This window comes from Ambystoma mexicanum, chromosome 2p (genome assembly GCF_040938575.1).
Source record: "Ambystoma mexicanum isolate Mex_15411 chromosome 2p, UKY_AmexF1_1, whole genome shotgun sequence".
In the NCBI taxonomy this organism is placed as follows: Eukaryota; Metazoa; Chordata; class Amphibia; order Caudata; family Ambystomatidae; genus Ambystoma; species Ambystoma mexicanum.
In genome coordinates, this window is record NC_090923.1 from 775404334 (window position 1) to 775422045 (window position 17712).

General features: G+C 42.1%; 1 protein-coding gene across 2 annotated transcripts in view; it reads left to right on the forward strand.

Annotated features, from left to right (window-relative positions):
* LOC138566779 (cytochrome P450 2F3-like) overlaps positions 1–17329 on the forward strand; it is a 622774-nt gene extending 605445 nt beyond the window's left edge. Inside the window, exon 10 of one of the 2 annotated variants that reach the window (XM_069644431.1) lies at positions 16687–17329. In XM_069644431.1, coding sequence (XP_069500532.1) covers positions 16687–16868 — 182 coding nt within the window. In that variant the 3' untranslated portion in view covers positions 16869–17329. The remainder of the gene's footprint in view (positions 1–16686) is intronic. The other variant, XM_069644430.1, reaches the window with a different exon arrangement.
* The last annotated feature ends 383 nt before the right edge of the window (positions 17330–17712 follow it).

A 17712-nucleotide genomic window follows, 5' to 3' on the forward strand; every position in this document is an offset into this window, starting at 1 on the left:
TCCATTACCCTTTATTGTATGTTGGGCATCCACATTCTGGACTTGAGGTATGCCGTTGTCTTGATGATGCCTTGGTGTCCGCTGTGAGCTAGCTGGAGGGCTCTCTTCTCCAATGACTCGGGTAGTACAATGTGGTGACCCTTGAGGAGTACTCCTTCTGGGGCAACGGAGAGTTTGTGTCGTATCCCAAACAGTGCTCGGAGTTTGGTTTGAGCTGGTGTGGTGCGCTGAGCCATTGACGTGAGGTAGGTCTTCCAGTTACCTGACTGGATGGCAGCAGTGGTGTGCTGCAGGATGGTGTCTGCCTCTGTTTCACAGGCTACCTCCCGTATGGTGAGGGCGTGCGGTCGAGTGCAGGTGACTACGAGGCATACGTGTTCATCGGTTTCCCTCGAGTGGTGTTGTTCTCCTTTGGTGGCAGGTCTTGGGTGACGGGACAAGTAGTCCGCTGGGTTGTCTGTCCCTGGACGGTAGTCGACCTCAATGTTATAGGGCTGTAGCTGCAGCATTTATTTCTCTATGCATGCTGGCGGATGGGGAGCGGATCAGAATAGACTTTTGCTTTCTTGCCGAGCAGGTAAACCTTGAAATGGCGACATCCCCACAGGATGGCGAGGGCTTCTTTCTCTATGTGAGCATAGTTCTGTTCTGGTTTGTTGAGCGCCCGACTGGCAAATGCGATAGGGAACACGTTCCCCTCATTGTCCGTTTGTGTTAGGACAGCTCCTAGGCCAACCGGGCTGGCGTCCGCTAGGAGTTCGGTGTGCCTTTCCACGTTGAAGAATGCCATGGTTGTGGATGCTGATAGCATGTCCTTGATCTGTTGGAATGCTTGTTGGTGGGTTGTTGTCCATTCCCATTTCTGGTCCTTTTTTGTCAGTTCTCAGAGTGGGCTTGCGATGTTGGAGAGGTCTGGAATAAACCTTCCCCATAAAGCTTCTCACCTCTGTGGCTGATTGAGGTGCTTTTGTGTTCTTAATGTCATTTACTTTGGAAGGGTCAGGGGACACGCCTTTGGCGCTGAAGATATATCCAAAGAAACATAGTTCTTCTTTTGCAAACTCACATTTCTCTGCGTTTAACGTTAAACATGCCGTTTCCAGTCTGCTCAGGACTGCTGCCAGGCGTTTGTGGTGCTCTCTCTCATTTGATGCGTACACAAGGATGTCGTTGCTGATGTTCGTGGTGCCATCTAGGCCAGTGATGACCTTGCGGATCTCATGTTGGAATACCTCGGCAGCTGACGATATTCCGAAGTTGAGCCGCTTATACCTCATTAGCCCAAGGTGAGAGGAGAATGTGGTGATGTACCTTGTGTCTCTGGCTAATCTGAGCTGGTGGTAGCCAGATCTTAGGTCAAGTTTGCTGAAGATTGTTGCTCCCGTGAGATCCACAATGAGCTTGTCTATCGTTGGGGTTATGTGGCGTTCTCTTCCGATCGCTGCATTGGGAAGTCTCATGTTTATGCAAATTCTTACGGCGTTGGGCTGTTTGGGTTTTTGGGCCACCACCATTGGCGATACCCACGGGGTTGGTCCTGATGTCTTTTCGATTATCACTGCTTCTTCGAGCTTGGTTAGTTCCTTCTCCACAGCTTCTCTCAGGTGGAAGGGTATCCGTCGATGCCGCACGGCTTTCGACTGCTCAGCATGCATCCTAACTGTTTCAACACCACCCCATCCGTGCCCCCTTGTGACTGTCTTTTTTTAATATAATGGTTTTGTAGCTTCTCCTTGGTTAGTTCCTTCTCCACAGCTTCTCTCAGGTGGAAGGGTATCCGTCGATGCCGCACGGCTTTCGGCTCTATAGTGGGGTCTATATGGAGTTTGATGGTGCGGCCTTTTAGACATCCTATGCCTTGGAATAGTTTTTTGTGTTGCTGTAGTAGATCGTCAAGTTCGTTGTGTTGGAGGTTGAATGCAAAATGGATTAGTTTAAGTTTTTCTGCTGTCCTGCAGCTGAGCAGTGTCTCACAGCCAGCGTCTACTACATAGATGCGCGTCCTGCATTTAGTGTTCTTGTTGGCGAAATCTGACTTGAAGGACCCTTGTACGGGTAGGGGTTTCTTGCATCCATACGCGTATAGTTGGACCTTCTTCTTGTGAAGCGTGGGCCTCGGGCGAAGCTTGCTGAATGCTGTCGCTGGCATTACATTCACTGTTGCGCCATTGTCAATGACTACGTTCAGTGGTTCACCGTTGGCGATGACGGTACACGACAGCCTCTTCCTTTGTTGTGACCGGTGTGGCTCGACGGCTGATATGAGATGTACTCGGTGTATCAGTTTGCTCCCTTTCTTCTGTCTCTCTTTCCTCTCAGGATACACACTGTCATCGCTGTCGTCGCTATCGCTCGTGTCTGGGGATCTTTGAGAGTGGTCTACGGCCCTGGCTTTTCCTTTCCGGTCCTGATGGTGTGATGACTCTCTCGGTGCAAATTTGTTTCGGCGCCCGGGTGCTGGTCGTGACACTGATTCTCTGTCATTTCGATTTGGTGGGTTCAGGCAGACTGCAGCATAATGATTGAGCCGGTTACATTTTCTGCACGTGGATCCCCATGCCGGGCAGGATTCCTCTTTGTGCCATGGGCCGCCACACCATTTGCAGGCTTTGCTACGTTCTTGCGGCTTCTGTGTCTTCTGGCCATATTTCATGCGAGTGTTTTGGTGTTTGGATATGGTTGCGACATCTTCTGATGGCTTAGGGTTGTCCAACGGGAGTCTTTGGATCGCTGCTTCGATCACCGCTACTTGGTCTTCAGTTTGCTCACGAAGGCGCGCCATTTCTAGAATGCGGGACAGGCACATGTTCCTTTCTGAGAGTATCGCTCTTCTCAGCTTTTCTGAGGATATGCCGTTATTTATTTGGAGGCGGATTGCGAATTCTTCGTCTGGGAACTCACAGCCTACTGCCATTTCGCGGAGGCGAGCATGGAATTTGTCCACAGTTTCCTTTTCGCGCTGCCTGGCCATGCAGAAATGGAAGCGTTCGTAGTCAGGGTTAAGATCTGGTTTGAACATGTTTGTGAGGATTGTCTTGGCCACGTCGTAGTTGTTGTGATCTCCGCGGTCTGGGGTAGCGTTGAAAAGGCGCAGGGTGGCTGATCCGACATTGAGTAAAAGGAAAGTGCACTTCTTCTTCGCTATGGTAATGTCTCTGGCATCAAGGTGCATTTCAAATTGTTGTAGCCAGATTTCCCATCTGATGGCTGCTCCTGTGGTAAATGGGTCAAATGGCGGCATGAGCATGGTTAGTGCTGGGTCCGGGTGGTCAGTAGTGAGGCTCTTCCTGATGGATGTGCTCGTGCTGGCCCTCACAGGGCTAGTTTCAGAGCTTGACATGTTGTTTGGGAATTTCTGATGGTGTGGCCCTTTCGGTGAGGGTGGTTATGTGGGTTCACTCCACCGGTGTTTGCTACTCCCAGTGTCGACGCAAGTTGTCCTGGGATCTGTGTGAGGACCGGTTACCAGGGCTGCAATAGCTTTCACCTTTGACGTGAAAAAACCCGTTTGGGTGTGCTGAAAGCTTATCCACATTTTGTTGGGGATGGTGCTCTGCAATGTTGGGGAAGGCTCTGCTGCGGTGCGTATCAACACCGGCCTTCCCGCGTGTCAGTACGCGGTCGTTTGGAATGTTGGGGCACTTGTTTTTGCAGCGCGTATCGATATGCGGCCTTCATGCGTGTCAGTACGCGCTCTTTGGAAACATTGGGGCACTTGATTTCTGACCTTATTAAGGCAGGCGGGTGTGCCGGAGATGCGGTGGTCGACGCGCGGCCTCCCTGAATGGGCACTTCTGTTGCACGTGATACACACGGTCGGCCGCTGAATGCGGTCAGGGCGCGTGTGCCACGCGGCTGTCTTACGCGGTGTCTCACTGGGGTGCTGCTGCTGTGTGGGTTCTGTGCGTCCCGCGACGCTGGTCCAGGCCGACACACGGCCCTGCAAGAATGTTCTGTTTTCTATTTCTGCCGTGCAGGCGGTACGGGCCAACTGGTGCGCGTCGGACCGCGCGGCTCTGCCGATGTGCCGGTCTGATGGGACGGCTACACGTGGCTCTCTCCTCAGCTTCCTCATCGCCAGTGTGATGTCGGGCCGCTGTCAGAATACAGTCCCGACATGCAGAGATGGGCCTTGATGGGCCAAGGATGGCGCGCAGCGCGCAGGGCAAAAACAACACGACCACACTATTAGAGTGCATAAACCCGGACTGGCGCCCTGACGCCAGTTCCGGTGATTCCTTTATTTTCCTAGTGTCACGTGACCCGGAACTAACGGGGCACGTGACACCACAGGGATTAGTTGAAGAGACAGGTCTTAAACGTTTTCCTGAACGCAGGGTTCTAACTGGAAGTGCACCTGCTTTCCTGCAAAGCAGCAAAACATGATTTTATGTTACAACAATGAAAGGATCTGAAAAAGTATGCAGCCCTGAGGCTCAATTTCTCCCCACTTTTGTCCTGAAATTAACAGAGGGGTCAGAAGTCACCCTTTTCTGCATTAAAAACATAAACGTCTGCCATAAAAATAAAGTTGTATAAAAAAATAAAAATAATAAAACAGGAAAACAAAAGCATAATGACTTCCAGAAATACTTAATGAAATATTTCTGGGACGCTGCATCCGTTATCCCTAATTCAAGGGATGTCTCAAAATCAGGCAGCTTCCCAGAAATACCTCCTGCAGTAAATGAAATTACCAAATTAGGCAATTCCATTCAGAAATTTGAAATACTCATAATCAGGGCCTCTCTTGCAAAAACACTTGTTGAACAAAACATGTCTACCAACGTAGAATACAGTGATTCATTGATTGTAATGCATTGTTTCAGCCACAGTTCAAAGTTATCACACACAAGGAAAATAAACACCAAGGGGCTGATTCATGGATTTTTTTTTTGTAACATTGCACTGCCAACAAACACTGTGATTCACAGAGCGGTGCACAGTGTATTTTTGCAGTGCAAGTGTAAAGTCAGTGCACAGTCACTTTGCACTGCAAAAATAAACTTTGCATCACTCTGTGAATCAGGGTGTTAGTTAGCAGTGAAAAGTCGCTTTGCACCAGTGCAAAGTCACTTTGCACCACGCAAAATATTCCATGCATCAGGCCCTAAATAGAAACCTTATGACAGACATGATGAATCAGGTCCTTAATAGAAACATTATCGCGAGCATTTGTGTAACTGATAACATGTTCAGGCATGTCCTACTTTTAACAGAATAGGGTCTGAGTCCCATTCAAAAACCTTTTGTAAATCAGGCCCCATACCTGTGAAAAGCCTGCATTAGCTAACATTCAGCCTGATGTGCAGCTGAAGAGTGCAGCACTCTTTGTGTCAAAGAGCAGGTACATTGTTTTACATTACGAGCCTCATTTTATAGTATTTAGCCACACTAAGCAACACAAATGTGAAAAAAAAACATAAATGTACCATGCAGCATGAAAGCAACCTATGCTTTTAAAAACATTATTACCCGGCAGCGACATTCCACAGGATACACTTAACGTGGATTGGCTCATTTCCGAGCCATATCACAGTGTAATCCCGTTGACGCACTTACGTGCATTGTGCGCCGGGTACACTCTCTTATTTTTTTCTTTTTTTCTGGCTACCATGGAAAGGGAGCAGAGACCACATGTAGTCCCTTCTCCCGTTTCCAAGGTGTACAGTTTCCTCCCATTCATTAATACGGAGCAAGTTGGCCCAAAATGGAACTAATGAAGCAGTACGCACGTTCTAGTGTTCCTAGAACTAACGTGTACTGCAACAACACCTTTTCAAACGGCAAAAGAAATGCAGCTTGAAAAGGTTTCGTCAGCATTAGTATTCTGGGGCTGCAAACTCAGGAATACTAGTATCCTGAGACTGCAGACCCCAGAATACTAATGGCAATAACCGCCTCGCTGGGAGGCCATTGCTGCCTTAAGGTAATGCCCCCGGGGTCACTGTTAAGGCCCTCACTACGCTCATGCCTGTAACTTCAAGTTTTAGAAGACAGACTGAGGATAACCACCCACTCAGTGCCCTGTTCATCAGTTCCCATTATAGACACCCATTTGTCTGTCACTCGCTGAGGTGGCATTTCTGTCAGTAATATGTGTATCCCTGTTTCAAATTCTGCAGCATCAACTGTTTTTCCTCTATAACACCTTTGGACCCCCTCTGCTGTGCTTAATCCTCTAGTATGAAATTAAATTTACCCATCAAATCCCTACCTAATAAATTGACTAGGGAATGGGTTGCATAGAGTAAAGGCACCTTAGTAGTGGTGGTAGCTACAGTAATGTCCAGGGATTTGGTAAAGGGAATCAATTGTACTGAGCCAGAAAAACCTTGGTTGTCCATGATCTGATTTTACAATGTGAATTGGCCCTCTTTAATACATGATCGGGTAGCCCCTGTATCTATCAAGAAATCGAAGGGCTGAACATTTATCGTTATCTCAACTTCTGGTTCCTTTTCTAGGTTGGCGGTGACTGACAAAGCAAGGCACACCAAGGTGTCCTGTGGGCTGTCCTGTGCCTGGTATCCATCATTTCCCTGGAACCCTATTTGGTCAGGGATGGATGACTGAAAAAATATTCTGGAATGTAAAAGGATTACCTCCCCATGTCTTTACCCCTGAGGGGTTAGGCCCTTTGCAGCGCTCCTACCCCTGGACCTGCTTCCAGAGGTTGATGTTGATTTTGAGAACCTTGGCCCAAGTGGCTATATGGGGCATCAGAGCTGGTGGTAAAAAAGCATTGCTAGTTCCTAACAGTGAGTTTAGACTGGTGTGGCATTCACAGGCAAAGTGATCTCATTTTCCACAATACCAACAATCTTTATTCTGTCAGTTTTTGGTAAATAGGCCTCTGCCGCAGCCCCCCCCATAATCCTTCCCTATTTGGTACTCCCGTCCTTGTCCATAGGGCCTTCTGTCATATTGGGTTGTAGAAAGGTTAGTAGGGTAGGGGGGCAACAGGGAATCATGGGCTAAATTGGAGCCATGCTAGTAAGGACTGCCCCTTCAACGTTTACTTTATCCAATTTCTTTAGAACCAGTTTAGCTTGAGCTCTTTGAGAATGTTAAGAACCCTCCTTTTCACCAGCTTCTCATTTTGCAAAAATGCACTATGTACACCTGCATCTCTGCCCAGGCATTAGCTTCCATGCAACACTACTTTGTCCAAATCAGCCTGAACCTCTTGATGTACTTCTTTTTTAACTATATAATTAAATATGACTGTGCTGCCCCCTGTTTCCTGTCATCCCTGACTCACTTCTGCCTGCATTGCTCTCACATTCTCCTTATGAACGCTGCTGTTTCCTCAGTAGATTTCATTGTGTTGGACATTAATGTGCCTGCATCTATTTTGTCAGGAAAAGCCTCATGCAAAACCTGCCAAAATATTGTTCTATATTCGTTAATAGCAGCTCCATCAACTATATCATCCATTATGGTGACAAGAGGATACCCTGCATTTACCCATAAAGTATTAACCTGTTCACCAATGGGTGAGGCCAATAAACTCATGGCATCCCCAATCACCAATCTAGTGCCAGCTCTTTGCTTCTCAGTTGATACAGCGCCTTCTGTTAATGAGGGTAATTGTCTCTTTAAATTCTCTTTATCCATATGCGGCCATGGGATATACTTAGTGCGTGCTCGGGCTGTGTGAACTAAGGCCATTTGTTCTGCCTTCATAACAAAGAGGGCTCTCTCTGTATGGAGGGTTCATGTCAAATATGTCTCCCAGACTGAAAGGCAGTATTTCATATAGGGGAAGTCCCAATTATGATCTGCCATACCCTCCCATATACATTCTTCTGCTGTGTCCATATTTCAGGACTGCAATGACCCTTCACGGGACCAAACATTTCCATCCATGGGACCCAGCCCCTCTGTCCACCCTGCTAAATTATCACGGAATGGATTTTAAAAAAAAACATCCACTTCTGTCCCCTACAATTTGCCTTAGGAGTTCAGTAGTTTTAAATTCTACTACTAATTTTGTTACTCTTGTCCTTTCTGTTAAGTAACCAAGTGGCCACAGAGGCTCTACACTTCCTACTGACAGTTTGTCCTACTGGGGGACAAAACCTATTTCATAAACCATACCCTTCTTTGCTCTCTTCCCCTACAACTTCCTGTTCTTCCTCTGATTCATCATCTGCTTCATCATCATTTGGATCAGGGTTATTTTGATCAATCAATGGTGTTTGCGGGGCTGCCAAGGCATCACTTATATTGCGTACCCTGGTGTCAGTTATTTTCCCACTCCTGGGACTATCCTGTACATGGTCATGAAAGTTATTGTCAATTCTTAATGAAATTTCTCCCTTCCTTCACTTTTCAACTTGTATACATCTGAGAACATAGGACCCAATGAGTGTTAAGGGAAGGGGGTGATGTACTCGCCTTGCTCCTGTACTTATTTGTCTTGGGTGCCCTTGTGTTTCCTGGAGGGTGTCATGTAATTGTTGAGATATTTGATCATAAGGTCTGGCTTTTAGAGTGGACCAAATATGACGCTGTGTAATATTAGGTTCTGAAGGACTGAGGTATTCTACCATGGGCGGGTCACAATATCCCATGGCAGGTTGTAGTACTGGAAGAGTACTTCCCAAAGTCTTTTATTGTGGTGGTGCAGTGAGGCTTTGTTTCTGTGTGAAACCTGGATTCTCCTCACCTTCTTTTGTAGACCCCTCCTCACTAGAAAGATCTGTTACTTCAAAGCATAATTTCCAAAGACCCAAAATACCTAATCATATTTCTAACTCATTTGCCTGATATGAAGTTATCCATATGATTTAAAATATCTACATTAAATGTTTCTTCATAGGGCCACGGACTTGTCAATATACCTCGGGTTGCTGTAGCCCATTCTTTGTTATATTTTGTTATTTGTTCACTATCTAAGCACAATGTTGTATACATATGTTTCATAGGCACATCCATTATAATCCCATATACAATAATTAATAATAATAATAATTAACCAATAGTGTAGTCTCTTCCTATATCCCCTTTACCTCAGGATTATGGTACTATGTCCTCCTGTTCTCCATACTTCGGAGTCAGGGCTTTTACCAATAATGTAAAATAACATTATCATATCACATCAAAACAAAAATAACACTCTTATATCTCATTCATGTCACTTTCTTAAAAATAATCTACTGGGAAGCCTGAGTCGGCCAGTCGGCCTTTTGTTCAACCAGCCTCCTTTGGTGTCCCTGAGCCGACTTTCCCGTCAAGAAGAGGCAGATATTCAGCATAAATCACGGTGTCCGCTTACCTCTGTTCAAAGTAGTGCTTATCTATTCTGACAAGATGCCACTCGTGTATCACCAGGGAAGGAGGGGAAGTCCAATAGGGCCAAGGACAGCGACTGGTATCACGTCGGGGTCCGCCAAATCTTTAACCAAACTCAACATTGCAATGAGCGATGGGCATGAGATCTCAGAAAAAAACATTTTATCATGACAGGGAGATCAGCCACCCTCGTAAAGATGGAAACTGAGATCAAAATGTGTACATATGACTCCAGTATTTATACAAAGAAACTCAGAGCTTTAGCATATCTGCCAGATGTTATTTGCGTCACAAAATCTCCCCTACTCATGAATTTAATCTAAGGAAAATATTCTTCTCCTTTTGGGTATAGTGACTGATTATTGTTTTTGTTAAGTTTACTATGTTGTTGGTCTGTATGTTGCACTCTCTGGAGAAGAAGGGAGATACACTCCAATATTGAGCTGTACAAAATAAAATAAATATTCTTATTCCAAAAATTATATATAATCCATATAGGTGTGCAACTGTTGACACGTGTTTCAGTCTCCTGGCCTTTCTCAAAACTGGGGTATTTGAATTAACGATACATTGTAAGACATTCTTCCTAACATATATAGATTATATATATATATATATATATATATATATATATATATATATATATATATATATATATATATATATATATGTTATCATTAAATAATAGACACATTTATCAAACCAAATTGAATCAAAGTTGCATGCAAATATCCACAATATTCATTAAAACATGGATATGATATTTGGACAGAAAAGTGGGAAGGATTAATTAGGAGAACATGAAAATATGTAAACCATGTTTAGTAATACCATCCCTAAATACATTTAACAATTAATTACTCCTAGCATCTAATCCAAGTCTTCTATTACACTTCTAAACAGTACATCCCAAATGTCTGTGGTCCATCTTCCAAATTTATAAATCAATTGGGTGCTCTACAAAGTCATATGCACGAGTAGTGATATTCAAAAATCGATTACACTGAACCCATTTCCTGAGAAAACCTTATATCCACATCTAAGAAGGTAAAAATCCTACTCACCCTCTATTTTATTGTCATTCTCTTTATTTTTCAGTTAAAATAATGTCTCCTTATTAAACTGGGATAGATCCCATGTTCCTGTAGAGAAAATGAATTTCTTAGCATTTGTTATGTACATTGCCCCCAACGCTTGGATATTGTAAGAATACTCCTTTCCCGACTTTTGTTATGTCCACATAGCACCTGAGGTTGCTTAAATTCCTATCCTATGTTTCCTAAGACTTACATTAACATAATATTATGTGCATTGATATCTGTGTTTGTTACAATGGTGCTGCCTATTCAATCATTTTGTATTCTGTCATGGATTACCTCAGAAGTTAGATGTATGTAAGTTTTTAATGTTCAATTGATTTCATTTGTCGCATTGTTTTACCAGTAGAGATTTCAATGACACATTTAAACTTGCTGGTTCTTTCACAGACTCTTGTCTGTATTCTGCGTTTTGGTCTTTGAAATGCGGTGGCTCTTTCTGTCAGTTTAAATACTGAGTAAAACAGATTTGATGTTTCTCACGTGATGAGACATTCTATGTTATCCTGTTGTCCGCCATAATTTGGGAACAGTGATTCCTTCGTTGTATACTGCATATCTAGTCACCCTTTACTTTCCCAACTGCACATGTAAATAGAGTTATTTAATTACTGCAAAGGATACCTCATGAATATAACATGCTTGATTGTATCAAATCCTCAGTCTTAAACTAATTTGTAATTTGCATGGTGTGTCTGCTATTCATTTTACAACCATATAATATTCTGTGTTCGTTGTGTAACTTGCCTAGGAATGTATCACGTGACATTCTACCTCTTCATCACAATTATAGGCACCACCTTTTAAGAACTGTAATCTTAAAGGTTCATTAATTTTAAATTAGTACTGATATACTTAACTACTCAAGGTATAACTTTGTGCACCCCACTGTGGATTGAAAATATTTTTTTAATAATTATTAATTGAACTGGGTCCAATATGTTTATACTTTGTAAGTCTAATAAATGTACTTTCAAATTGATGCTTTTATCAATACATTTCATTGTTTTAACATTTTTGTTAGATTCCAAAATGTTTATATCAACACATTACCTCAACGTTTTTTGATTGATAAGCATCTCACATCAATCATTAAACAGCAAGTCTCGTCTTTTCGTCATATATCACCTCATAAAAAAGATCCCAACTCGTGATCAGTGTTTAATCCAAATTCTGTTGCTCTAATTTTACACATGATTTTAGCTTCCATTTATCTCAAAAGGCGTTCCCTGTCTCCTCCTCTCTTTCCCATGTAGACTTTCCTTAACCCCACAAATCTTAAATGTTTCTTTTCTTCAAGATGATGTGCTAGTTGTCAATGCTGGGCCAACAGAAATTTGGGGTCTTGACTTCCTATGGTGGCAATATGCTCTCTTGTTCAAGTTCTTAATTCACAAATTGTACTGCCTATGTAGATTTTTGTGCAAACACAAATTATTGCATAAATAACATATTTGGTTTTACCATTATTATTCTCTAACATTTTGATTGTGAGTCCTCTTGATTCTTTGAACTCTTGAATACCTGAATGTGCATACTTGCACATGGTGCATGCTCCACATTTGTGAAATCCTTGTCTTGTCGGGAGCCAAGATTGTGTATTATCCAATGGCAAACTTCTGAGGAAGGAGGGGCGGAGTCTGTTCTCCAGCGTTCCTGCCTTCTAGTAAATTAGTGTAGGTTTTCCTTCTAAATATTTAGTGAGATCTTTGTCTATATGCAATATATGCCAATGTCTATTCAAATAGTTACATATTCTGTAGTAATCCTTACAATAGCGGGTAAAAACATGTATTGTGTACCCCTCAGAAGTTTCTCTTTTTTGTTGTTTCAGAGTCTCACTTTTTTGCATACTTAGTACTTTGTACTTGTCTCTTTCGATAATCATTGTTGAGCATCCTCTTTCTTGAAAACCTTATGTCGGTAGTTTACGTTTTTGCTCAAATAACACGAGTTCTTCACAGTTGCGTCTTGCCCTGATTCTCCATTTGGTATATATCTGATCGCAGCTTGATGATGACAACTTATTACAAATAATGTCGAGTTGACTTCAGTTGTTTTCCTGTATGTTCTTGTTTGTAGCTTGTTACCAGATACAAAAGTTGTCAGATCCAATAAATCTATTGTACCCTTATTGCTCGTACTCATGAAAGAGATGCCAAAGCCATACATATTGATTCTGTCCACAAACAAATTAAGTTCTTTGTGGTTTCCTGTTCATATATGTAAAATGTCATCAATATATCTTGACAATATTAGTATCTTATTTTGAAATGCTTGATCAGTATAGACAAAAGTGTCTTCAAATAGTCCCATAAACAAATTTGCCAGTACTGGTGCATATTTCGAGCCCATTGCTACTCCTTTGGTCTGTTGGTAGAAGACACATTTCAACGTGTTGGTAGTGTGATGCTGGTTGAGCACTCGCTGCTGCGATCTGAGCGTGATCTGCAGGTCGCAGGTTTGAATCCCGGCAAGGCCAACTCTGCCTTTCATAATTTCAAGGTCGATAAATGGGTACCAATTTCGGTTGGGTGATCTTGTATGTAAATATGTGCTATGTAAGCCGCATTGGATAAAGGCGCTATATAAATAACACACAATTATCATTATTATCATTAAATATGTGATCTAGGGTTTGAATTGCTAAGTGATGTACTATTGATGTATAAAGAGCTCACACATCTAGAGTAGCCAAGAGATGATCTGTTTCTGATGTGATTCCTTTAATAAGATTTAGAACACTAGTGATATTTTTCAGATTGTATTGTATTTGTATTGTATTTGTGTTTGTAATGTGCTGGTAGCCCACAAGCATCAGGGCGCAGAAAGACAGATTCATACTAGGCAGTCAGGGTGCAGAAAGATGGCTAGAAGAACGGGAAGTTATTTGAAGAGATGGGTCTTCAAATTTTTCCTGAAAGTTGTGTAATTTGGTTCTACTCTCATTGCTGCTGGAAGGTTATTCCACTGCCGAGCTGCCTGAACTGGGAAAGAGTTCCCGGCACCCATGGCTCGGTTTGCCAAAGGTACCAGTAACTTGCCTAATGCTTGTGATCTTAGAGTCCTGCTCGGGATGTATCGTGTGAACTTGGATCTGAGGTATGACGGGGCTCCTCCATACAAACATCTACGCCCTAATGTCATAGATTTAAAGAGGATTCTCTCCTCAACTCTAAGCCAATGGAGAGATCTTCTGGCCTTCATCACATAGTCTCTTCTATTGATCCCTTTTATAACCTGGACCACGTTATTTTCCATTATCTGGCATTTGTTGATGCATTTTTTAGATGCTCCCAACAATAATGAGTTGCCGTAGTCAAGGCGCGCCAGTATGATGGCCCTGGTTATTGTAGCTGCATTGTTCTCATTAAGAAGAGGAAGGATGGCTCTCAGGGTCCTTTTATAATAGGCACCATTTATGTAAAGGTAGTTTGTTTGGGCTTCCAAGCCCAAAGTGGACTCCATCATCATCCCAAGATAAGCAGACAGTTGTTCGACCATAGGTTGGATGATATTGTCTAAAGTAGTCTCATAGTGTCTCAGTTGCCCATACAATCCCACTCAGTATCGGTCTTGCTTCTGGGATCTTGTCATAGCACGTATGTACTTTTGGGAGAATGTACACGGTAGGTAACACTAGTTTTTTGACAGTTACATACATTTTTTCTGAATCAGTGATGAGTCCTTGTCTGTGCCACTTTGTGATCAATTCACAAAGATTGACTATTACTTCTTCAGTTGGATTTAATGTTAGAACTTCATAACACTCTGGATTTCTAAGGTGTGTGATTGCCATTTCAATATATTCCATTCTATTCATGACCACAATGTTTCCTCCTTTATCTTGAGCCAGATTTGTAAGGCAACATAATGCTTAGTTAGATTGCTGTTAAATTTGATTTCATATTTTGTGCTTTTAATCCATCTCTCAGTTTCTCGATTAATATCTTGGATTACAGCTTTGTGAAAAGTATCAATCACATTGTCTGTTGACATATTTGGAATATACTTTGATCTAGGTTTCAGTTCCTCCATGCCTGGGTTCTGTGCTTTAATGTGTCATTCTTGCAAAAGGTTTCTCATCTCAAATTCCTCAGATTCTACTTAAGACCTGAGTAAAAAGGTACTCTTAATATCATGCATTTTTGGAGAACTCAGTTCACATAACAAATAACTTTGCCTTTGCTGATTAGGTTTGCACAAACATTGAAAAGTGCATTATCAGCATACAAATGTATCCATTTCACTGTGAATATGCATATGATTGGAGGTCAGAAAGACTTCCCTATCGCAACATTTACGTTTGTGACCTAATTGTTTGAACAAAGTTACTTGCCTGCTTCCTTCTCAGCCCACGAGCTAAATGTTAACCAAGTTACTGGATTTCTCTATATTCTCATATTATCTTGTTTAAGCAAACAGACCTTCCCTTGGCCATACAGTCCTTCATTGTGTTTAGACAAGCCTTTGCAGAGAACATGTACATCTTCAGAGATGTTCTGTTTACCTTTGTCAGTTCTCAAAGATAACTCAAAAATAACCATTGACTCCCTTGTGACTCATGAGGCCAGGTTTTCGAAATATGTACTAGCCGTAACCAGAATGTTAACCTTTGCAGCACGGGATGTATGTGTGATTTTCTTAGCTTAATTTGTAACCACTTTCCCATATTATTTCCTTGTTTGTGTGAAATACTGTTCTTATATATATTCTATTTTCCTTAACAGCTGTATACCCTGATGTTTCTACACTGATGCCACACACATTCAAACAATAAAATCTCCATTCCTTCCATTCCTCCACCTTCAGAATTTACAAAGCTACCATATTGATAAAACCTGCCTCCCGCCCTCCCGCTCTTGACAAAACCTGCTCCCACTTCTTTCTTCCACTCAGAAACCTCTGACGGAAGCACAATATGCCACACTTATGACAATTCTTACCGATATCAAACACAACGGTGTTGACTGGTGTAGTATAAAAGCTGTGTTATGTAACAGAACATTGGTTCATGCAGGTAACTTTGCACACTAATGACAAATACTTCCAAACTAAGATAGGTTGAGAATAATATGTCGAATAGCATTTCAATCCTATCACTTTGTTATATTGACATCCTAAAATATTCTTACTTTAAAACTTATCTATGATCCGATTCAGTATATTGGGTGCTTCTAAAATCATAAAATCTCTTGAAGAGAAATATGATTCAACTTTGATGTTTCATGTTACCACTTTAGTGCAACAATTAAAGGGGCTTAATTCAACTTAATATAAGGACTAGGAATTACATAATTAAAACGTGGAGACCTGACATCTAACCCTCCCTATGGTTTGACAATAAATGAGCAGTACAGTGAACTCCATTTACAATGCAGATGGTGTGTCAGGGTGCCAGACCTCCGATTTTGTTCAGGCATTTGTATGTGACTCCAATGCTGACATTTTCCATTGCCTGCCTCAGAACGTAGACTTAAATAAAAACAAATAAAGAAACATGTGAAGCTGTAGATTAGCAGACCAGTGCTCTATACTGTTATAGTCCTCATCAGGACAATGTATTGTGGATTGCATTTTTTTTTATAATGATCATAGGTAATGCTCTACATTTAGAGTGCATTGTGCAGAGGATGGGTTCCATTCACCGTTTACTTTGCCATGTTCTTGAGGCATTCCTGCCCTGGGGAGAGGGCTTTAACAGGTATTATCGACCTACACCTGAGTTATGAGCCCAATGGGAAGCAGAGAGTGCAATACGAGAGTAAGGGCGGTAATACCTGTTGCAGTCTTCTCCCCAATGCTGTAATCGCATTAGAGTATGGTTAAATCACAAAAGCAGGTTACAAACAAAAGGAAGCGGTTGAACTCTCTCCTGGTCTTTGTCTGTTTTGTGTTTGTGCCGTTTAACACATTTGTTTTGAAAAACTGACCTTGTGATGAATTAAGATCGTCCAACCATCACAGTGTAGAGTCATCAATTCGAAAACTATATTAAGAAACCGTTCATCTCGACCCCACAATTGAGAAGAAGTATGTTGGCAAAGCAAATGTGTATCTAAGTAGGGATATAGAATAAAAATGTGAAAAGAGGTGATACACGGGGTGTAGAAGGAGGGGTGTAGAAGGGGTGAGGAGCCATGGCATGTGAAACTCTATTTTTCTAAAGAAGTACAAAAAATAATTCTAGAAAAAAGAAAAACGAATTGAAAGGCCAATATAAACCTTTATCTTTACCTTCTCTAATTGTAATTTTAACTCTTTTTCCTTCTCTATTATCTCATTCTAGGTAGACGGATCTGCCTTGGCGAAGGCCTGGCACGGATGGAGCTCTTTCTATTTCTCACAACCATCCTTCAGAACTTCAAACTGAAACCTGCAGGGGATCCCAAAGACCTCGACCTGACCCCTGAAATTAGTGGATTTGGAAATTTTCCTCGTCCTTATGAGCTCTGCCTGCTCCCTCGCTAGTGACTGGGCAATCGAGTCTTGTAAATTGTATCTGTAGATAATGGGGACCAATGACTTGTTGCTTTCTGCCTGGATAGTTAATTACCAGCACTGTGCAAAATCTTGTCGGATGCAGGTCAGCTGAAGCAGCTACTTAGTAGTGGCAGGGACATCACAGGATCCATTTTCTATTTTATTAGGATTGTGTTTTGGACTGACTAGCTTTGAGCGTGTAGACAGATATAATAAAAAGTCGAAGAGTTCTTATGAAAGAAACGTCACGTTTTCCTCTTTCTCTACAAGTTCCAACCCTGATCTCACTTGTCAGTTGTCATGTATCTAGCACTGCAGGTCAATAAGCCAATGCCTATTTTCGTTTTCTTCCCTGACCAAGAGAAAGCAGCTCCCTTTGCCAGGTTCTGATTGCATCATTAGTTTTAACTGCATTATCTGTTCAAATAAATCGAATCAAATGGAGACACAACAGCTATGTGTTTTTCATTAAAGTTATATTTCAAAGTGATGAGATCAGTCTAGCAGAATATATGGATTTAAATAGATTACTTGAACATGTGTTATCAGACGTTTTCAGCATTGAGCCAAGGAATACACTTCTCCGTTTATCGTTTCGGGTTACTGTATGTGACTAGGGAATCATAGGTCTTGTGAAATGCAACAGATCAAACAATTAACTCAAGCATTTCTCACCGGACAAAGAACACATGCGGGTCATTATAAGTCTTCTGCGGTCCTGACGGTAATTTCGGCGGGATACTAGCAAACTGCCCTACTCTTTCTGCCCCAGGTTCTCCTGGTATTACCGGGATATTCCAGGTGGCGGAAAGGTTGGTAAATCCCCATCCCA